The 23,751-nt window shown below is 44.9% G+C and overlaps 1 protein-coding gene across 1 annotated transcript in view; it reads left to right on the top strand.

The window, feature by feature from the left end:
- Positions 1-243: 243 nt before the first annotated feature.
- PAPPA (pappalysin 1) overlaps positions 244-23,751 on the top strand; it is a 230,094-nt gene continuing 206,586 nt past the window's right edge. The window contains exon 1 of the mRNA XM_063082520.1: positions 244-664. Within this exon, the coding sequence (XP_062938590.1) occupies positions 244-664 (421 nt within the window). The remainder of the gene's footprint in view (positions 665-23,751) is intronic.

Here is a 23,751-nt window from a genome sequence, read left to right as displayed (position 1 = left end):
GGAGCGGGGAGAGAAATTAATTGCCAAGCAGGAGGAGTTGGGCTGTATTTTTCAAAGGTGGGGGGAGTGGAGCACACACCTTGAGGAGCAAAGCGAGCAAGAAAAGAAAAAAAAGCAAGTGGAAGGGGGGGCTCGTCCAAGAAGGGTGAAGAAGCGGAGAAAGTCGAGGCGCCGAGGCTCCCAAAGCTGGCAGCGCCGGGCGGCGGTGCAGGGGCGAAGGGGGGGCGGGGGGGACCGTCGGACATGCGGCTCTGGAGTTGGGTGCTGCGCCTGGGGCTGCTGAGCGCCGCGCTGGGCTGCGGGCTGGCCGAGCGCCCCCGCCGGGCCCGGAGAGACCCGCGGGTCGGCCGCCCCCCGCGCCCCGCCGCCGGCCCGGCCACCTGCGCCACCCGGGCGGCCCGCGGCCGCCGCGCCTCGCCGCCGCCGCCGCCGCCGCCGCCGCCGGGCGGTGCCTGGGAAGCCGTGCGCGTCCCCCGGCGGCGGCAGCAGCGGGAGGCGAGGGGCGCCTCCGAGGAGCCGAGCCCGCCGAGCCGGGCGCTCTATTTCAGCGGGCGAGGCGAGCAGCTGCGCCTCCGGGCCGACCTCGAGCTGCCCCGGGACGCGTTCACGCTGCAAGTGTGGCTGCGAGCGGAGGGGGGCCAGAGGTCTCCGGCGGTGATTACAGGTAGGCGAGGGCGCCACGGTGGGCGCCGCACCGTCCCCGCGGCCCCCGGGGTGCGCGGGTGGCGGGGCGGGCGGGTCGGGGGTCTTGCGGGTGTGTCCGTGCGGGAGCCGCCCCGCGAGCTGCGCCAAGACACCCGGGGCGTGCTGCGAGCCTCACTTTGCCCCATCTGCGGAATGGGCGCGCTCGAAACGCGGCGCTGCCTGGCCAGCCCGGCGGGAGCATGGGGAGCACTCCGGGAGGCCCGAGACCCTCAGTCAGTGAGGGCTGGTCTCAGGGGAGCCTAGTGCACGTAATCCGTGCTCGGGATGGTCAGTAGTACCCCGAATCCGTTTGGGATGGAGGGGAGGATGGCCCAATTGGGATGCATGTGAAAAGAGACTAGGGGACCATTGATTTCTTTGACTTTTTAATGGGGGTAATCCCTCCTAACCGCCCCCCCCCCCATCATTTGGCCCCGTTATCCTGAAAGCAGGCAAGGACGAGGTTGTTGTGATCGCCAGGACTTAGAAGTCCTCGAAGTGCCCCAAAGTTGATTTCTGCTTGAAGCCTGCCTCTGGGATTCACCCCCCACCCCCAGCTCCCCCAGCCACACGCGCTGCCATCCCTAGTCCTCGCTTTTAAAGCCCGTTGCCCGTCACTCGGTACTGGGACGAACACCTCGTCTGTCAACCCCAGACTCGGCTGCGAAACGGGGCGCTTTTCTCATTTGGGACTTTTATGAGCCCATAATGAATTTGAGTTCTCCCTCCTCACCCTCCCTTTCTCCCCTTCGCAGCAAAGCCCATAGTGAAACCGGACACTTTGTGAGGGTTGCAAACCTTAGAAATGCTCCAACATCCATTTTTCCCCCTCTAAATAAATCTGTGGAAATGCCTTTAATAAAACTTGGGGGGGGGGGGAGGGAGCGGCGCTGGAGGAGAGAAGGAAAGTTTTGCCTCTTCTGTCTGGGAGATTCCCTTCCTGCACAAACAATCTTGCCATGTCCTGGGACGTCTTAAAGTGAGAGTAGGGGTTCCCCTTTGCAGCAGCCAGGAAACTGTGGCGGTGTCTTGCGATCCCTCCCCTTTACACGCACACTAGAAGGGAAGCTCTCAGCTCTTCAGGCTGCTCCGCTTCTTTCTACCTTTCCTTGGCTTGGACTTTCTCAAGCATTGCGCTGACTGTCCTATTCACATGATATCCCCTTTAGGGGAACCAAACTCCGATGCTATACGAAGAATATGGCCCCCTCCAAGCCCCCACTTCCAGCTACCAAAGAAGAGCCATAGAGTGACTTCTCCCCCCCCCCAACTGACGTCATCGCATGTATTTTTCCTTTTTTCCTGGGAAGGAGACGAAAACCAAGCTCAAGCTCGTTGACTTTTAACTCCCCAACCCTAGTCACCTAGAGGAGGTTATAATATGGGTATAGTATGGAGCAGAGGAGATGTTATTCATAATACTGTAATAATGATGATGGTGTAATTCTGGGCTGTGGTATGTTTACTTGTCTTTCTGAACATATGAAAAGCACAGAGCCTGCTGCTTTGCGATGATTAAAAAACAAAAAAAACAAACAAAAAACAGATCTGGTTTTTCCTAGACTTTAGGTGTCATACCAGTGATTTGGAAGGCTTCCCCAGCAGAGAGGAGAGCCTAGGGTTATACAGGTATCATCACTGAAGAGGTCGTGAATGTATTCTCTTTAAAAATATATATAACACCTGGGATTCCACATGAGACTGCTTTATAAGTGTCTATAATTCAGACAAGGAGCCTCTCTTCACACGCATTCTCTCGAACACTCATTCACTCTCACACAAAGATTGTTGCAGTAAAATACTTTAATTGGATGGGGGACGTTAGGTTATTATTGCTTGTATAAAATGCCTGGTCCATTTTATGTGTGGAAATAACATTCTTCTCAAAACGAAAAAAAATAAAAGGCACTGCTGTCGTGTAGCACCAGAAAGCCAGGAGCTTTCCTCCCGAGGATTCTGGTGGATTTTTTTTTTTTTTCCCTCCCCTAGTTGAGTCCGAGCCAGATTTGGCAGTGTGTAAACACCTGGCCCCGAGCCAAAAAAGACTCATTCTGCGTATCCTCCACACGGTACAGACTGTTGGACTAAAAAGAACCTGCTTCTCCTTGAATTAAAAAGCAAACAAACAGAGGTTCTTTGCAGAAGTACTCTTTCAGCTACCTCCTTCGTGTAAGTTTGGGCTGAGAGAAGCAGGACAGAGGTGGGCAGGGAGGATCGGGTGCCAAAGCTCAATCTCCTGCTGCGACCTCAGGTGCCCAGTTTGCTGCCTGACCTCTGCTGGCTTTCTCTGGCTGGGCGTTGTCACTTTCCTAGGAATCCCTGGTCACCTATCTTGAGAGAGCAGTCATTGCTCAGCAGGGACCGCGCTGCTATTTCAGGCAGAGGGTTGCTGCCTTGCTGTCAGGCCAGGCTGCGTTACATCACTCTTTGCTGCAGGATTCAATTGGGTTTCGTAAAGGTCTAATTTTACGGTGCTGTTAACCGGGTCTGTCGTCTGGCCGAGGCAGGCCTTGCTGCTCCTGGTAGGCGGGCTGTGCTCCCGGATCCACCCGGGATGCTATTTCTGCCCCGGTTCAAACTTCACTGACACCAGTTCAGACAGGCGCTCAGAGAAGCTGGGGGAAGGAGCGAAGGAGCTTCTGAAGCTCAGGAAACATGCCTTTTATATTTCTGAAGGGGAAGGAGAAAAAATATGTATTAATAAATAAAAAAGGAAAGGCTTATGCAGGCAAAAACAAAGCCAAACTTGGAAAGTGCCTGTGTGCAGGATTCTACAGAGGGCCCACCAGTGACGGATGTTCTTCAGGACCGAAGGATCCTTTAGGACTTCAGTAAGAAGGGTCCTCAGAGGTTACCCAAGCCCGTCCTCAATTTGGTTGTATGGGGAGAAAGAGACACAGAGAGGGGAGCGGTGTATGCTGGATGACACAGCTCCTCAGTGGCAGGAGCTAGCATTTAATCCCTGGCATCCCGACTTCCAGGCCTTGCCCCCTACACCGCAGAGAGAACGTGTCTCATAAACACCATCACCTCTCACCCCACACAGACCCCCCACCCAGGCACAGCCTTCTGTCTTCCTGCACGGCAGCTTAGGCTCCCTTTCAAGTTGGGGTAGTGGGGTGGGGTGTGTTTCTTGACACATCCCTTTGCTTTTGTACCACACCAGGCAGAAGCCAGACCCCTGCCCTTCATCCCCAATCACTGGCCCCCCACCCCTCCAGTTTGAAAGAAAGAAAAAGAAAACAATAGACTCAATTTGCTCCATGGAGCAGCTGCCCTAAGCAGCAGTTAATCGTGTTAAAGTTTCTTCTAACCTGTTAGATAAGTGAAATGTGGACCCCACAAGTACTGCCCTCCTCCCACCTTCATTCCTACTCCTTAATGATTCAGAGTCCCTGATCTGGAGGAAGGGATTTACCCAAATCCCACCCAGCCCTTCAGCTTGCCAGTTTTTTCTCTTTCATTCTAAGTACTGGGCTGGATTGATTATTCCCAAGAGTATTTTTTGTCCTCTCTTCTGCAGCCTTCACTTCCTACTACCTCCTCAAACCCCCCAAAAGAGTGACATATTCCCCACTTCAGAATATTGCTATAACAGTGAAGGCTAGGTTTTGAGGAGTCCTTATATTAACTTGGCTCTCACCAACATTCTTAGTCTTACCTGGGATCTAGAATATTGCAATGTTTAGAACCCAGTTTTAGTAGTCAGGTTACTGAAATGTGAATCCACCTCTGCCCCTAACTAGCTGTGTGACCTTGGGAAAGTTAGTTAACTCCTCTGGGCATCAGCTTTCTCATCTACAAAGTGATGCTGGCATGAGTACCTATCTCACAGGGTGGTATGAATGGAATATGTGACAAGTGCTTAGAACTGAACTTGGTGTACAGTAAGTGCTCAACAAACTACTCTTGTTTTTAGACATGATTTTCCAAAGATCTGTCTTGGTTTTCTGGACTGAGGACACTTAATAACTGGAAGGAAATTGACCCTCCCTGGGTGCCTCCGAGGTGCTGGACCCCATGCTAGGTGTTTGTCTTGTACCTGTGCGTGTCACCCTTCTACCACCCTGGGAGATGGCCATCACCGCTGTACTTTACAGAAGAGGAATATGAATCTCAGAGTGTTGACATGACTTGGCCCAAAGTCCCATAGGTCCTCAGGTGGGAAAAGCCCAGATGTGAACTCGAGTCCCAAGTGCCTGTTTCCAATGTCAGCAGTCTCTTTGGAGAGAGAAGAAATGAATCACTTTCCCTTCCTTAATCCACAGAACATTCCCCTTCCTTTCTTTATGTGCCGACCATAAACTTACAGATTAAAGAGAATGAGAAATAGGTATAAATCTCAATTGGAGCCTTGGATTTGAGCTAGCAGATCTGGTTTTCTTTTCATATCAAATTCTCAGATAGACAAGGCTTGGAATTTCCCTTACCAATTACATGATGTGTGATTTGAGTCAAGTCACTTCCTCTGTTTATCCCTCAATATCCTCATCTGTAAAATGGACATAATGATATCAGGATATTTCAGTAAGAGAAACACACAGAAAGTACTTAGCACAGTGGTAGCTCATATTAGGAACTCAGCCAAGGGAACCGGACCTAGTAGATGGCCACATCCCCCTTTTCCAATTTGCTACCTTGGCCTTCAGAAAGTGAGGCTGTTTGAGCATTTTTAGGGCTTCCCCTCTTGAGTTGCTGGGGAGTCTATCTAAAGTAGACAATATATGTTGCGGAATGATTAGGCTCCTTCAAATCCCTTCCCTTCACTTTGATCTTCTCTTCCTTGACCTGCTGGGATGACCCCTTGGTAGTAAGAGCCAAAAGATATCCACAACCACTGGGACCTGTAAATGGGAAAACGAGTTGGCATGCAGGAGAGCATGCACCCCCAGGAATGGAAGCCAGGCAGTGGCCACAGATCTGCAGTCACTTGGCTCTTGCCCCTTCCCTGGATGCCTTGCAATCGCTCACTTTCCACTGAGCCACCATTCCCCAGACAAATAGGGGTGATAGAAGCCACAGAATCTAGGGAAGCTCCTCCCATTCCCCTCTGCACAGAGAAAGGCAAACTTGCAGCCCAGGGGTGTAGAACTCAGGAGTGTAGGTCCTATATGGTCAGCCTAGGCATGGACTTGACAGTCATCTGGGTCAGGTGGCCCACTGTGTGAAAGGGAAACTGAGGACCAGCATTGCACAAAATTATACTAATATTTAGATTGCTGCCTCTCAAAGGGGCCTAGGAGACCATTTGGTCCAACAGTTCCCCTTCCTGGCTGCTCTTGGAATCACCAGTTTTTAAAACATCCTGCCGCCCTGGCAACACCCCAGGATTCTGAGTTGTCATGGGTCTGGGGTTGGCATAGGCACTGGTGTTTTTTTTTCCAAAGACTTCTCTGGTAATGAAGGAGCATCAGCGGGGAGGATCACTGATCCAGTCTGACATGCCCTTGTTCTGCAGGCGGGAAACTGAGCCCCAAAGAGGAAGTGACATTCCCCGCTTACTGAGCTAGTTAGTGGCCCAGCCTTTAGAGAAATTCATCTGTTCCTGCTCTGAGTTGCCAAACATCAGGAAGGACCCCTCTTCTATTCTGAATTACCCTGCTCGCTCCAAACCCCTAGGTGCTGCGGGCCCTGACATTTTGTTTTTCCAAGGCCATTCCCGTGTGTTAAGCCATGTCCTCTTCTTCTGGTGCCTCCTTTAGAGTATGAATACTCCCGTAGGGGGATCACACATAGAGTTCTATACACCTGATTTCAAATGAGTCTCTCAAAAGAGTTTGGGAAGGGAGTCTCTCTGAGTTGGAATGAGGGGTATAAAAAAAGGAAGCTCATCTCAGAGACATTCACCACTTTGCTCTAGGCTAGTCCTGGAAAAAGGTGTGTGTTTCTATTATTTCAAAAACCCTTCACCTTGAGATCACTCTGAAACCAACACTGGCTGCAGATGTCCCATAGGAGGAAGAGAGAAGGTCCCCATGTACCCCAGGTGGAAGGACGCCCTCCATTGGCAACTTATACTTTGTCTACCTATGGCCAAGGCTTCAGGAATCCAGCAAGTGCCCATTTCTTCCCTCACCAGCTGCCTATTTGCTATAATTTAACTCCCTTTCCCTGAGTGTCCCCTTATTTTCTTCCTTGTGGCACCGAGAGCTCTGCTTCATGCCTGATGCAGTTACTGGCAATGCTCAGCTGTGGTTCTGACACCAGCAACTGAGAACTGACTTGAAAGTTTTGGCCCCTTGGCTTGTATGAAGACCTGAAACTGGGAATCGAGAGGTCATTGTTCAGGTCCTAGGGTGGCTTTCTATGAGTTGTATGACCTGAGGCCTCTGACTTAATCACCAGGGCCTCTGGGGAAAGGGTTCAGATGTGTTTACACTCAACATCCCATCTCAGGGGTTGTCATGAGGACCAGATGAGGTAATGGCAAAGGAAGCTCTTGGCTGAGGTAAGAACCCAGTGCACATGTCAGGTTGGTTAGGAAGAGCCAGGAGGTGAGAGACATGAGGGATTCCTGCAGTCAAGGTCATTCCTGGAAGGGTGTCTTTACTATCGTCATCTACACTGCAGATGATAAATAGTGATGGAGTTAGCAAACCTTCATGCCTGTGAGTTCACTGGAGTCCTCTGATGTTGGGACTTCATGAGTCTGCCCAATTGTGTTACATATTGCTGTGTGACTGTGGCAACTTACTGCTCCTCTCTGGGCCTCAGTATTCTCAGGAAGCAACAAGAGGGGGAGGGATAGAATAGGGAATTTCAAACTGTGCCCCACAATCTTAGGGATCCTCTGGGGAGAGGCTAAAGAGCAGGACTCTGCTTCCTCCCATCGTCTTTTTACCTTATTCTGCTTAAAATGCGCAATTGTACAAGACTCCTTTTGAAGGAATATGTTCCTCTATTACAAAGACTTTGAGTGGACATGGTCTGACATGAAGGAATTATTGTTAATTTTTTTAGATGTGATAACGGTATTGTTGTTATGTTTGCTTTAAAATCCTAATTTGTTAGAAATACATACTGAACTGTTTATGGATAAAGTTATATTAAGTCCATTTTATTTGTTTAAAAAGCCCCAGGGGAAAAAAAATTGTGAGGGTTGGGGGTAGAGTGATAAGTGAAAGAAGATTGGCAAACTGACAACAATCGTCAAAATTTGGCTATGAAAATGCGGGGCTTCAATACATTTTTGTCTGTGCTTTTGTGTGTGATTGAAGATTTCCATAAGAAAAAGTTAAAAACAAAACAAAAACTAAAAGTGTTTGAGAACCACAGGAGAAGGGGATGTCTCAGATCCTTGAGTATTCTGTGAGCTGATAGGTTTTCAGATATCGAGGCCGCAGCTTGGAGAGGGTTAGGGACTCTACCAAGGTCTCACAAACATCACACAAAGGTCACACAGTTGAAAGTTGGGAGGCAGTGCAAGCTTCAGACACTAGGAGCCCCCTCTCCCCTCCTCTCTGTATACCTGCAAACACTAGTGAAATGACCATCCAGGGAGAACTTGAGAGGAAGGAAAGTAAAGAGGGGAGCCTTAGGAGGAGCATGCAAGAAGGGCAAGTGGAGGGATTTGAGTGAGAAAATTCTTTGCTGGTAGGGACTGCCTCACACATTGTGAAAAGTTTAGCATCCTTGATCCTGAACATAAGAATCCCATAGGGCCTGCTAGTCATTGTGATAATCCAAAAGGTATTGTGTCAATACACACACACACACTCACACACACACATTTACACATAACCCTCATTTATTATTCTGGCTCCTGATTTTTCTCCCTCTTCAATTGCCCAGAGAGCCTTCTAGAGCCTTCGAGAGCCCTGAGAGAATAACCTGCAGGAGCATGTATTTACTGAGGACGTATTTTGCATCAGTTTATTACAGGACTCGGAAGTCAGACTGCGTGGATTTGATTTCCTGATTATTGCACCTGCTAGTTTCATGACCTCGGGCAAGTTCCTTAATATCTCCAAGCTTGACTTTTCCCTTCTGGAAAGTGCGGATAGTACTAGCTCTCTTACTTCATAGAGTTGTTTGGAAGATTAACTGAGCATCCATGTGGGAAATGCTTAGTAATGGAAACTAGACCATGAGGTAACTCAGCAAATGTTAACTCATATCGGTATTACATGTATCCGGCGCTTGCCACCAATTATTTCTAATTCTCTCAATAACCTTAGAAGTTAGACTTGCTTATCTCCTTTGGCAAAGCCAGGAATTGTCTTTCCCTCCCTTACCACTCAGGGAAGATTTATTGTTATTATCTTAACATTTAAAAAGAAAAAAAAAAACCCACTAAACTAAAATGAAAGGCAAACAAAAAGCACTTTATTGTTTCATTTTATGAAAGCAATGTATGTTCATTGCTGAAAATCTAAAATGTACAGATTTAAAAAAAGGACAAAGTGAAATTTGCGCATTCCCTGCCCAAGCATTCAGTAAGTATTTTTTGACTTTCTGCTATGTGCCAGGTGCAGTTTTAGGTCTTGATTGCAGAGCAGCGATCAAAAGAGAAAAAATATCCCTGCCCTCAGGGAGATTATATTCTCAGCAGGGGTTGAGGAAATGATGTGGAGACAGATTATTAATGAATATGCATAAATATCATGTAATGTCAGGTTGAATGTTTATGAAGAGAAAAAGTCAAGAAGGAGGTCTAGGGGATGCTGTGGTGGTGGGGGTGTAGCAAAAGCAAGAATTGAATTGTGTGGTCAAGGGAGGCTTTCATGAGAAGTGGCACTGGAGAAGAGACCCAGGAGCAGACCTGAGGTTATCTAGAGAAGGCCAGGGTGTATTGGAGAAGGAAAATCAGTTCACCATGAGCTAGGAGATGTCAGTTCTAGACCAGTGCAGTCGTTAGCTTGCTGTGTGACTTTGGGTAAGTCACCTTCCCTCTTGGCACCAATTCTCCTCATCTGAACAATGGAAGTGGAATTGGGTTTATCTCTCTGGGCCCAAGAGACCATTCTAACAGAGACCTCCTAGGATCTTGTAATCTTAATCAGGACTGTCCTAAAACAAAATTGTGAAGTTGGCAAGAGTTCGTTTTCTTTCTTTTTTTGGTGCATTTTCCTCCACTAGGTGGCGCCTGTGCCTCTCACCCTCAGGGTCAAAGTGCCATACACTTTCCACTTCCTCCTCCCAGCAACACTCATTTTCAGAAAAAAAGACATGGTATTCCTTCTTGCTAAGGTATCACTGACTGATAACAACTTAGAATGTTACCCTTCCATTGATATAAACACTTTAATGACCACCCAAAAACTTTGTGTGGCAAAGTACCAATAGTAGAATTTCAAAGACTGACTGAAGACATTATTTGGGGAATATTGGTGCTTCCTAATAGCTGGAAGCCATCTCATTAATAATATAGCTAATATATATATAAGAAACTCACTGAGTGACTTTCCCAATGATCACTTACTGGGCTAATGGTTAAAATACTCAAATTCCATAATTTTTTACTCTACAAAATTCATTGCAGACAGATTCTTAGACTTCAGAGTAGGCCACTGGCTTTTTAGTCGTGTTTATTATTTTAATCAGATAATTTCATGAATTAAAATACTAAGTCTCTGCAGTCTGTAGCCATCTTTTAGCCAATTTTCCTTCAGCAAATCCCTGTCACTGTCATCCTGGAAGTACATCTCACTTCCTCTCATCCCTTGCCCTCTTCTCCCATACCCACCACATTTACTCTGGCCACTTAGATTTTTCTTCAAACAAGAGAAGAAAAATGTGTTTGTTTTCCAGTATTATTTTTCCACAAACCCAGGGTTTACAGGACCTGGAAAAGTAGGAGAAGTGACCATCTTTCAATTTTAGAAAATGTGTTAAAGTTCCAAGTTCCAGCCTATTTGGAGAAAACAGAGACAGAAAATCTAGGAGGCCACAGCTCGGGATATCTGAGTATGTGGGCCAGGGCAGCGTGTGCCTAAATGCAGAGTCCTGGTCCAACCCTTTACATTCAAGAAGCTTGTGGTCTGACCTGTACCTGTCACTCTTGTAGTCAAGAAGTAATTCCTATGCCTTTTTGGATGGATATTCCATATCCATCTTTTCTTAATTCCTGTTGCTCTATGAACATGAAAGGTGGACGGGCAGAATATGACCAGATGTATTTGTATAGAGGGGATTATTTCCCCCAGTGAGATTACAGATCTTTCAGCTGCAAAGGCTGATGAGAGAATAAAGAAGGATGTAATAAGAGACCTATCAGGAACAAGATGGTCTTGCTCTGAGAGATGCAAAGTACACAGAAATCATAAGAAATGAATACGTGATGTACTCAGTTTTGTAAAATAAAATTCATCTAAGACCAAAGAACCAAGGTGTGTAAAAGTCAGAAGGATTCACCCAAGCCGTTGATTTCATAGACGAGGAACTGAGGGTTGGTGAGAAAAGCGGCTTATCCAAGTCAGTGACCAAGCTAAGTACGACTCTCTGTCCTCTACGTCCGAGGCCAGAGTTAGGTCCACTTGTCTCCTGATTTTGCAGCCTTTCCCACAGATTAATTACCATCTCTCTGCTGATGACCATCATTTATCTGCAGACTCTACTGGACTCCAGACTCACAGATCCAGCTGTCCACTGGAAATCTCAACATGCACTACAAATTCAACATGTCCAAAACAGAGTCATGTTTCCTCCAAAATTTCTTGTGTTCTCATCTTGGTCAGTGTTACCCACTCTAGATGCATCATTGGCCATATCCAATCAGTCATCAATTTCTTCCTATCCTGTTTCCTTAACATTTTAATAGCCAATCTCTCCTCTCCTTGGCTTAGGTCCTCTTCATTTCTTGCTATGACTATTTTCCCAGTATTGTAATGCACATTTCTCTGAAACTCAACCACTGCACCCCCTTCAAACTGTCTTCCAACACTCCGGAGTCAGATCTTTCAAAAATGCAAATTTGACTCTGTCACCCCTAACTAAATGCCCTGCAATACATCCGAATTATTTGAAGTTCCCCCAAATATATCAAACTTTTAAAAAATCACTTTCTTTACTTGGCTTGTGTCCTCTATTTATGTGCACCATTTTGCAGAATGCTCATGTCTCTATTGGATTCTGCTCAAGATTCCTCTCTTTTGGAAAGCCCTCCCTCCCTGACTTTTCCCAAGTATAACATTTTCCCCACCTTCCTTATCGATCTGTCTGCACTATACCTTCTGCAAGCTTATATCGAAACACCTGGAATTCCTTATCTCATTTCATTGTGTGCATATTTGGGATCATATCCATTTAAACCTCTCTAGTGTCCTACACAGTGCCTGGCATATAAAGGGGCTATATGCATTTTTGTTTAATGAATGGATGACTGGATAAGAGAACCAGCTGAATATCTAATGATTCCGGGAGAAAGAGCTCAGGAACCTCAGGCATGTTGCATTACGTAACCAAAGCAAATGACTTAGCATGTGCGTCACAGTCAGAAACATTACACAGTGGTTAATTACATTTCCCCTTGAGCAAAGAAATCAGCAGGGAAAAGATATCTGGCCTTCCAAAACAGACGGAGGAGAGGAGCGTGTATTTATGGGCCTCCTTAACTCACATTGTGGCCTTTCTAATCCAAGCCACATTTTTGGCCTTGGCCTTCCCCTCTCAGCCCCTCGCCTGTTTGCAAAGCATTTGTTTTGTGTGTGCACTGCAGCATATAATCCTAAACTCTGCTCTCTTCTCAGATTTCTCCCTCATCCCCTTATCAGCGTTTTTACCACCAGACCTCAAGTGTCCTGGCAGTCATATCTGTTGCTTGGGTTTTCATCCATTTCCCTCCTTCCTGATAGGGGGACTTTCTGTCTGCTTCCCTTGATCTTGTGAGACCTTGTAGTGACCTCAGGATCTGGAGTCCTCTATCCACTGTTTATATACCCTTGGGAGAGAATACGCATTCTCAGCAGTAATGACAGTAATAAAAGCATCTAGCTTACAATGAGCAATTACTACGTGCTGGCACTGTGCTGAGTGCTACACTTTGAACCTTCCAAAATTGGCTTAGAAAGTTACATGACTTGCTGAAGGACCCACAGTGAATAGGTGGAGGAACAGGAATTCAAATCCAGGCCAGTTCAATTTTATCCCTATCCATACATGAGGCCTGCCGCATTGGTTGGGACACTGTAGTCATCCAGTAAGTGTCCCTTGAGAGGATGAATATATGAATGAATGAATGAGTGAATGAATGAATGAATGAATTATACTGCCCCCAGTGGCTAATGCAAACATATGAAGAGTCTTTGTAGAATGGAAAGGGAGGGAAGGGAGATGGGGAGGGTGGGAGAAATGGAGGAAAAATCTGAATGAATATTCTAAGATTTCAAAGAAATTGGCTCAGAAATCTCTTTGATATGCAAAGTATATTTTATTTGCAGGTGACATCTGAACAGAAAGACCTTTTACTTCCACAAAGCATTTCCTACCTTTAAGTAGTCTACTAGGAGATATATACTTATTTCAAAGCTGATCTTTTTGCCAAAAACATGTTTGGATTCCTCTTTTGGGAATTGGAGCCGAGGGCATGTTCCCTCAAGTATGCTTAATGGAGATACATTGTCATCCTCTGACGAGGGCCCTGACGCATTCTCAGACACATCTGGGAAGTACGTAAGGGATCATGCTGAGCAATCATGGAGTTTTGAGCAGAACACTAGAGTGACAAGGCTGATTTGTGATGTGGCTTTCATGGGAGCCGATTAAGCCTTGATAGAACCACTATCAAGGTCTCAGGATGACGCCTTTACAGAACAGCCCCACTCAGCTAATCAGATTTGATGATCTGAAAACACACAAATACAATATCTTGTCCATTCCTTTCTGAAATTCTAAACCTGGAATGACGTTAGAATCTGCTTTATCAAATTTTCCCAGTTTACAGAAAGAGAAGCTGAGGTCCAGTCAAGTTAACTTGTTAAGCTGAGCTAAGTAAGGTTAAGCAGAAAATTGGCAGCAAAAATGAAACTAGAATTCAAGTCTCTTGACTCCAAAATCAGTGCTCTTTCCAATGGATCACTTTGTTTTTCTTAATTGTGTGCACTGATAGCTATACCTGTGAGTTCACATTAGTGAACTTATTAGAAAACATCATACAGCTATTCAATAATTTTGTTTAAGCACTTCGTATGTGCCAAACCTCTGCCCTAGGCATTCTGTGAGGTTCAAAAGGAAATGAGAGTTGATTAGAAGAGGTAAATCTTCTTTCCTTCCCTCTGTCTCTCCATCCATCCATCCATCCATCTATCCATCTATTTAATAGTTAGTTATCGAGTAATCTTTATGTATCATACATTGAGCTAGGAGATGGGACTTAAAAAGAAGAACAGAGCACATTTCTGTCCCTTAAGGAGCTCCCAGTCCTAGTGGCAGAAGCAGACTGCTAAACAGATACATGACATCATGGTAACTGGTATAACTAAGCAATTAATAGAGTCCTGGGGAAGCACAGAGGCAGAAACACTGTGCTGTGGAGCATCATGTTTACCGTGGGAGCTAGAAAGTGTTCTGAGATTTCAAAGACATAAGAGGCACCTTCCGCATGGAAGGATTAGGGACTTGTTCATGAAGTGGATGGCATGTGTATGTATGTGGAGTATGTGTCTTGTCTTGCATGTGGATATAGACGTGTATGTCATTTTAAACATAGAGCCATAAATTAAGCGAGAACAGCCAACACTTCTTGTTTCATGCCTCAGCTCCTCAGCTGTGGACACTGCCCCAGAGTAGCTATTAGGAGTGTGGTGCTAGGAAATGATTGATTGAACAACTCAACCCATCACCATTTGAATTAAATCCATACAACTCCTTATATTCTGCTCTCATGGGACTTATCACACTCTAGCGTGATTGCCTTGGTACCTATCTCTTTTCCATTTATCTCTGGGCTCCTTAGAACAGAGAACATTCCTGTCTTCATCTTTGTGTTATTCCTAACATTTAGCACAACACTAGCTATGTCAGCAGATTCTGAGTAAACTTCGTTGGATGAATGAATGGATTGGAGATGGCTCCAAATAAGGGAGTAGACAGAGTGACTGAACGTGAGTACTATGAAGGGAAGGTGCTTTGAGCATTGATATCATGGGCTTCAGGAAAGCTCAAAACAGTGAAGGCAAACACGTTGAAAATGGCATTTCTTATTAGATATGGCCCTGGTCTCTCTGAGCTGACTGATTACCTGCTGAAATATATACTCTTACCCCCTTTTCCTATCACTCTGCCTCCCTTTCTTTCTGATGAGCCTGTGTACCATCTCTGCTAGCTTTTAAGTTGTTTTCCCCAGAGTTCTCCCTCAGCCCCTCCAACCTCATCCTTGGAGGGAGCTGGTGAAAAACCAGGTGTAATTGTGTGGGATGTGTCCCTGCCCCTCCTGCAACCCTCACCTGTGCCTCATCAACCTTCCCAGAGGACATGAGAGCAGGACGATGGTGGGAGTCATGTCTGCCATGCCCAGTCACACCTTTCCAGGGCCTGACACACTGAAGGGCTTAACAAATATTTGTGGGTGGATATCTGGATGAATAAATGTTTTCAATTTACAGCATATCTAGTCCAGTCTCCTCACTTCACAGATGGAAAATCTGATATCCAGAGAAGGCAAAGAAATCATCCCAAGTTCCATCCCAAGTTGGGACAGAGAAGGACTGGGGCCCAGTTTTTCTGGCCATTCCTTCTATCTTGCCATATTTTCTGGGCATTTGGTCCCAGCTCTCTTGAACTTAGTCCCAAAGATTTCAGATCACTGAATCCTATAGTTGGATAGGACTCAAAGTACCCTTTTACACTTGGGAAGTCTGAATTCCAAAGAGAGGAAGAGATTGACTCAGGGTCCCACTGTGAGATACTGACAACATTTAGGCTTCCAAAAAAACCTCTATGTGTTTTCATATATCAGCAAATACACAGTATGTGCCTGGCACAGTTAGATATAGTAGTGAACAAGACAGAACAGACCCCTGCCCTCGTGAACTTATATGGCCAAGAGGAGGGAGAGACAATAAACAAGTAAACAAGGAACTGTATTCTAATTGTAATAAGTGCCATAAGAAAATGCAAGAGGGTGCTGTGGAGAATAACTGGAGTAGAGGCACACTGGCTTATGTTGTCAGGCTGAGGCTTAAATGATAGATCAGGAAGCCTAAGCCATGAGCAAGAACAAGTCACGAGAGGTGGAGAGGAAGGGACAGACAGACAAAGAGGCAGGGAAGTAGCAAATGGACCATGAGGCTGGGTACGTTCAGCACTTTGAAGGAACAGATGTGTTAACCTCTGGGAGACCCAAATCATGGCATTTGGATTTTAATAGATGTACTAGAAAGTTATTGGAGTGTTTCAAACAGCAAAGTTACAGAATCCAGTGTACATTTGCCAAAGACCACTCTGACCACTATGTGGAGAAAGGATTGCATGAAGCCAAGAGTTGGACCTCAATTACAGCATTATCACGGTGTGAACTGATTGCTGATATTATTATTTTAGTTACAACTTAGTATTTGGTTAATGCCATTAGCATCTACTTCCTTACGAATACTAGTACCAACTAAAATACCTGGATAGCACCCACGCTTTAAATCAATGGGGGGGGGGTGGTTCTTGCACTTGGGTTCAGGAGAACCTTGGAGAGATTTGTGAGCCTCAGATTTTTTCTGTAAGAAGTTGAGGTTGTGCACATTATTTCTGGAGTCCAGAGTTTTGACCAGTTTCTTAAAGGGATCTATGGCCCCAAATGGTAATGTAAGTGCCGAAAAACAGAGGGCATGCCAGGTCATTTCCTGGAGCCTGTTGCCAGCTCTAAAGTCTGAACACTGCAGGGATCTGTGAAAATGAGGATGTTGATACTGGGTTGTCATATCAGAATGAGGAACTGCACTCTCCTTCATCTGTACCCTTGCTGGAGTAGATAGAATTTGGAATTTTTTTCCCCTCTGAGGAGGAATTAGTTTATTCCTTAGAAATATAATCTACAACTATGTTTATTCAAACTCTGGTGTCTGAGTTTCTCTGAATTTTTAAATAGGCAAGTTCACTTTGAATGTGGCCCAAAGTGGTCCTCCCCATAATTATTCACTGTGGACTTGACTCATGAATCTGTGAATTCAACCATCCGTCCACCCTTCCATCTGTCTACCCTTTTATTCATCCACCCATCTACCCTTCCTTCCTCGCCCCCTCCCTTCCCCCGTTCCTTTCGTCCATCCGTCCTTCCATCTATACATACCCTCATCCACTCCCTCATCCGTTCACCCCTTCTCTCCACGTAACCTTCTATTTACCAGGCTTTGTGCTAGCTAGGGCTGCAGCAAGAGGTTGGAGACTTCGATTCTTGTTTTTAGTCCACTGGGAGTCCTTTAAAAAAAAAAACCTTCTGAGATACCTCTACTGAACCTGTGCTTCTACAGAGTAACAGTTTGAAAATCACTCACTTCAGAAGTTGAAAACTACTTTGAAAAAATTAAAGTACTCTGCCTGTATAGTTATATAATTATAAGTATTCCCAGTAATGCTTGGAGTCTGGATGTAGCCTACCAGAGGCTCCTTTATGAACACTAATATTTTTGATCAATAACAGTTTTACCCTTAGGTCAGCAGGTGATGGAAAATCATAGAGAATATGAAATGGATCCTCACTGTTTGGGAAAGGGGGCAGGCTTCATAGGTAGGAACAGAGAAGGGAGCTGCCAGTCACTTAGCTCCTGGGACTTTTTTTTTGCTCAGAACCTCCCAAAGCCCTTGTTTAGTGATGCTGAGCCTTCACGAGCACTGTGTGCCTCTGGACATATGATGTAGCAGGAAGCCCTGGTGGCATGGGGTTGGTTCAGTTTCCGAAGCATTTTCGACATGTACCTATCATATTCCCACTCGCCTTGTAAAACAAGCATTTTCATTTAATACAGTGAGGTCTTTGTATTCTCAACAACAAACACATGGTCTAAGGCTCTCGGACACAACCTGCCTTTTTCTCCAGTCCCCACTCCCACCCCCCACTCTGTCCACCCTTACAAAGCCCAGTGTCAACAGAAATATCTGTTTACAAACAAGGGCTGCAAGAGGACGGTATCAGTAGCTCAAACGAACCTCTAAAACATGCCCCCGTTTGTGTCCTTGGAAACTCTGTGAACAATGTGTATCACTGGCAGCAGCTTTCGTGGAAAGCTTTATGCCTTACTGTCTTTCGCTCGGTCCTCATGTCTGGCTCCCTCTGTCTCCTTCCACTTATCCATTAAAATCATGAGGAGCCTGGGCTGGAGAGGCAGACAGATGCTGGCCTGGGCCTCGTGAATCTCTGGGAGATACAGCCCAGATAGGGAGTTGCTTGCAAATAGCAGGACAAACCCAAACACATCCAGCTTGCAGTGTCATCTGAAACAGCTGTTTGAAGAAGGATTATTAATTGGGTGGATAAAATAGTCACATGATATTCATGCAGCTCTAGGTTATTTTTCTAGGATTATCAGTGACTTAGGGGGCACTTTTGCCACTCTCTTGTACTTGAGTCTACTGTAGTTGCCTTTTACCTGCACATAGTAATGATAATAGCTAATATGTTTAACACGTAATATGTGCCAGGCACTGTTGTATTTTGCATGCTTTAACTCTTTAATTCTCACAATAACCCACTGAAGTAGGTATTATTGTTATCCGTTTTACAGATGAGAGAAGAGGAAAATTAAGTCGGTTTCCCAAAGTCCATGGCAAGTAAGTGGTAGAATCAGTCCGCAAAGTCCATAGTCTAACCGCTTTACCATAAACCTCTGTAGATCAGGTCTGAATTCCTTAGCCTCATATTCAGCTCTGCCCCCCCCCCCCAACATTGTTTCCTACAGTAATTTTTCCTAGTTCCTTATGTCAAGTTTCTCAACCTCAGCACTGTTTATATTTTGGAATGGGAAACTCTTTCCTGGATGTCGTAGGATGTTAGACACTTCCCTAGCCTCAATCCACTAGATGCAGTAGCAGCTCCTAATACCCTCTCCAGTTGTGATGACCAAAAATGTCTGCATACATTGTCATATGTCCCCCAGGGGAAAGAATCTCCACTGATTAAGAATCATTTACTTACGTAGATTCTTCTGATTAAACAGAGTTACCTGATGTTCCTAGAATGCATATTCCCACCTTCATGCTTTTACACTCATAGTTTCCCCTTGACCTTGCAGTGTCCTGGGTCTCTTCCTCATCAGCCTTCTTTATTTCATAGTCATTCAGTTCCTCAGCATTTCTTTTTCTTTTCTTAGCCAGAGAGGGAATACTATCTTGTTTGGATTAATGATCTGCTTGTTTTTGTACTTTTTTGTTTTAAAAAAATGGTCACCATTTCCAAACTTTTGATTTAAAATCCCCTAAAGATTATTCAGGAGTCTAGAGTTAAACACTTAATTTTTTTTTCATGCATTCAACAATTTTTTATTGGATCTACCATGTGTCACATCCCAAGCTCAGTACTGAGGGTGTGAGGTCAGAGTCTGTACAATCCCTGCCCTTCAAGGAGATAGACTTTGTGTGATAGACTGTCAGGGCTAGAAAGAGACTTAGAGATCAACTCTCCATTCTTTCGCAGTTAAACAGATGGGGAAACCAAAAGATATAAGGTAGATGACATTTGATCAAGATCAACAGGAGACCAGGATCAAGGCTGAGCTAATCATCCTCCACTCAATAGAACAAAATTTAAATTCTAAAGTCCGAGTAAGCATCTAAATACCATTTATCCATCTAGAGCCTTAAAAAATCTCCTTTGAGTTGAGTTATAATTTACAATTTTCTAGCAGATGTCAAAACAGTAGAAAATTAAATTCCTGTTTGAAAAGTCTATCTGCCCTCTCTCTCCAAATTTTGCTCACATTTCACCCTCTTCATTAATAAGTCTTAAGACTAAATGACTCCAGATTGCCAAATGAACATCAGACAGGGAGTTCTGAGACATTAGTCCTGTCTCTGTCAGCTCAGTGACTCTGCCAAAAAGAGCACCATATAATCCTTAGCTGTTCCTCCCCACTCCTCATGGACAGCCTTTCTCAAAAACCACCAGTGATTCTTTATTGTCTATGGAATGAACTTGACCTCTTGGCATGCCACTCACAGCTCTTGGTGATCTAGCCTCAGACAGCTGTTGCTACTTCATTTCCCTCTGTCACTCTGTGCAACCCCAATTCCATCCAAAGCAAAATCTTCCCCATCTCCAGAGTCGCCTTTAGGTGACTTCACAGCTCTCGCCTTTTCTCAGGCTTCAACTTCTGCTAGAAGGTCTTTGCTCAGCTTCTCCCTGCACAAATCCTGCACCTCGCGCAGGGCTCGGCAGTTTCTCGACTCACCCGGGAAAACTTCCCTGAGCTTTCTTGTTGGAATTGAGGGTTCCTTCCACTGAGCTCTGTTTGCTTGTACCTCTACTGTAGAACTTGCTGTATGTACTTAGAATTAAAAATGGCCCCTCGTCCTCATGCAGTCAGTTTTCCCTTGGCTGGGCAGCATAATTTAAAAGTTAAGAACATGAACTCTGGAGTCTGATCGCCTGGGGCCAACCCTCACCTCTGTCACTTGCCAGCAAGTTACCCAGGCTTGAGACAGTTATTTGGGCTTTCTGAGCCTCAGTTTCCTAATCTGAAAAATAGAGACAATAATAATAATATCTTTCTGCTTGGATTATCGCGAGGGTTACCTGAGTTAATCCATGCCCAGAGCTTAGCACCATGCCTGGTGCCCAGGAAGCACTTGGTAAGCATCAGCTGTCATTCTCTCCCTGCCTAGGAGAGGAATTCTGGATGGCACTAATCCTGTGAAGTAGAGATCTGCCTGTCTGGCCTCATCCCTTCCTCACTTTCCTTTGCTATCTGTCTCCTGGGAAAGCCTTCCCGTGCCTGTGTGGAACAAAATGAGGAGATGGCAGGCTCACCTGAGAGAGCAACTTTTGTCTCCAGAGCTCAGCAAACCCTCTCTGGAGTGCACTTTTACTTAACTTGCTGTGGGCCTACGTGGGGTATGAAATTTACATCATGTGGCTTTCCCATGTGGGAATCTTCCACTACTCTTCTTGGCTCCTTAGGTTGGATACAGGTGCTCAGTGCCCCTCCTTTGAGGCAGATGTGGAGCTGTGGTCCAGAGAAGGAAACAAGGCCGACTCATTCACTAGGTGCAGTTGGCACACTGCCTAAGGTCTACACTACTCTTAGGGGCCAAACAATGGTTTAATTTCTTTTTAAATCAGAAAATTAATATAATAATAATAATACAAACATACATAATGAATTTAGCCTCCCGATTATATTTTTCTTTATACCAATGTGATCACGAAGAATAACTATACATATACATATGTATTCATTTATATTTATTTGTTTATGGAAGAAGCACCCTCCAAAAGTAAAAGAACCTGTGGCCCATGAAAGTCATGATGCAATCATGAATAAAAACAGATTTACCCAAGATCAGTAGTACCTTAGTGGCAAATCAGAACACAGGTTTATTTCTTATGATCCCCAATTTAGAAATCTTTTCTCTGTATTTTCAAGAAAATTCCTAGAAGTTATTTCACTGTAATTTTCTTTCACAGAGAGAGGGCATGACTTATCTAGGGTTACACGGCTTTGTCATGCTAGCACACAGCTAAGTTGTGTTTTCCTGTTACACTTTTTTACCACTTCTGCCTCCAAGTCAGGCCTCCTGTTCCAGTGCTATTGAGATCGTTGACTAAGATCTACTCACATTGGGTTTCCTCACAAGCCTTGGGCACCTATATCTTTCATTCGTTTATTCATTCAACAAGTGTTTATTGAGTACTATGTCTATGGGCCTTTGCAGGGACATGTGAAATATGCTTCTGAGCTTATTAGCCATATCTCTTTCCTCCCTCTCCTCCAATTCTGTTTCCTTTTTGTAGTACTTCCCATGTGCATTTGGTCTTTCCTGTCCTCACATACATGCGTAACTAGCCAATTTCTTGGGTTCTTACTGTACACCAAGAACTTGGCTAAGTGCTCTATGAACAGTGTCTTATTACATTCTCCCAACCAGAGCTGTATTAGGGTTATGTCAAAGCCAGGACTTAACACAGCTGTGTTTGCTCCTAAACTGTGCTCTTAACCACCAGACTGTCCATTGTGCTTTCACTCATACAAACACCCTCACATGCCCTCGTTTATTTCCTCTTTCCTGCATGCATACATATAAGCATTTTATCAACATTAATTGGTGCTTTCTACCTGCCCATCATTTTGCCAGTCCTAAGGCTTCCAAGAATGTTCCTCGCCCTCTGGAATTTCCTTTGTGTATGTTCATGGCTTGTATGCAGCAATGATCTTACCTGGACCAGTGTAGGAACCCCAGAAAAAGAAACTCCTTTTTCTTTCTAAAGTGGCTTCTTATGTGGACATATGGTGTTGGTTTCTATTTGGACTGGAATACACATACATTGCTCTTCAACTTCAAATTATCTTCCTTCAGATTAATATAAAGCTACTGTACACAGCTAGTTAACAGTGTGGGTAGAGGTGATGAGATTGTCACTCAAGAGTGTCCCAGGAGGCAAGTGGTATGAACAAAGAGCATCAGTGTGTTCTGGGTTGGAGTTAGGGCTCACATCCTAGTTCTGTCTCTCACGAGCTGTGTGACATTGGCCAAGTTACTACCTCTCCTGGAGTCTCACTTTCCCCATTTGTACAAACAGAATCATCATTTCTATTTTGTCTCTTTTAGAGAGTGTTTGGAGAAGCAAATGAAATAATTTAGATGCTTTGCACTTCTTAAAAATTCAAGGAAACTTAAATTCCTTCTGTGTTGTTATAACAATAGAGTTCATAGTCAATGTGGGAAAGATTTAAAAATTGACTATATGAAGAAATATTCAACAGCTTAAGAAGAACTTCTGCTTATAATTTCTGTAGAAAACACAGTGCTTTGGTTAATCCCTGGCTTGAGATTTAGAAAGCTGGGCCTAATCCTACTTGTGTTCTTACAAGTCAAATGACTTTTGCCAAGTCACTTCAAGTCTCTGAGTTTATTTTGACAGCCATAAAATGGGATCAAGACTCTTTATCTCATGCGGTTGCTGTAAAAATTTAGTGAGATGATACATGTAAAGTTCTTGGCTTTGTACATGGCACATCATAAATGGTGGCTACGTTTATTTCTCAATAGGTTCCTGTGGCTATGAGTGGCATTAGAACAAATCACAGTAGCAATTCTGGGGTTATTGTAAGGAGGCAGGTCTGGGAATAGTAGGTCTTCCTAATTGCATAGTATCAACTCCTATTTTATCTGTGCTGCATTAACAGAAGGACTGGCACTAACATTGAGGAACACCAGGTCTCTAGCCACAGTATACAGCATGGGTCTGGTTATATTCTATACCCCAATTGTGTATCCAAGGCCTGATACAGTGGATGTCCCATGAATACTTGTTGAATGAATCAGCAAATAGATAAGTGCATCAATAAGGTAGGATGTGGAGATGTTCATTTGGAAAATGGAAGAGCCTAAGGAAAACACAATCAAAGGCTCCAGACATCTCTAGGGCTGTCTAGGGGTAAAGGGCACAGAACAACTCTGAGGGTTCCTGGAAACCAGATTCTGGATCACTGGGTGGAAAAGAAAAGGAGACAATTTTGGCCCAGTCTACGAGACCACTGAGAAATCCTTAAAGGTGTGAAGGTCTTCCTCACGCAGTAGGCAGCTCTCTGATTCTGGAAATATCCTCTGTTGAGATGTTGTTGAGATGTACAAATGATTTAGGCATAAGGGTAGGTGTTAAAGGGGATGATTAAATGACCAGGAAGGGAACCTCTGGCCCTGACTCTGCCTGATTCTATGAATTGTAAAAGGTCAGGGCTGGAGGTTGCCATAGGGATGTAGAGGAAGGATACACCAGGCCTTGACAGTTTTCCAAGAAGTGGTATCATTGTCTCTGTGGTTTGAAGAATGAGTGGGGAGAGGAGCTGGTAAGTCTTCAGGTCATCAAAGCGACCAAAGGCAGGGTCTCTCCTCCAGGGCATCTTTGGCATCGGCACCACTTGGTCCCCAGGACCTGGTTTGTATAATGCAACCTTTAAAACCAAGCAAAAAATTCACTCCCCGCCA

Source organism: Cynocephalus volans, chromosome 17 (genome assembly GCF_027409185.1).
Source record: "Cynocephalus volans isolate mCynVol1 chromosome 17, mCynVol1.pri, whole genome shotgun sequence".
In the NCBI taxonomy this organism is placed as follows: Eukaryota; Metazoa; Chordata; class Mammalia; order Dermoptera; family Cynocephalidae; genus Cynocephalus; species Cynocephalus volans.
The sequence above is the reverse complement of the archived record's forward strand: the minus strand, read 5'-3'. Positions and strand labels throughout refer to the sequence as shown.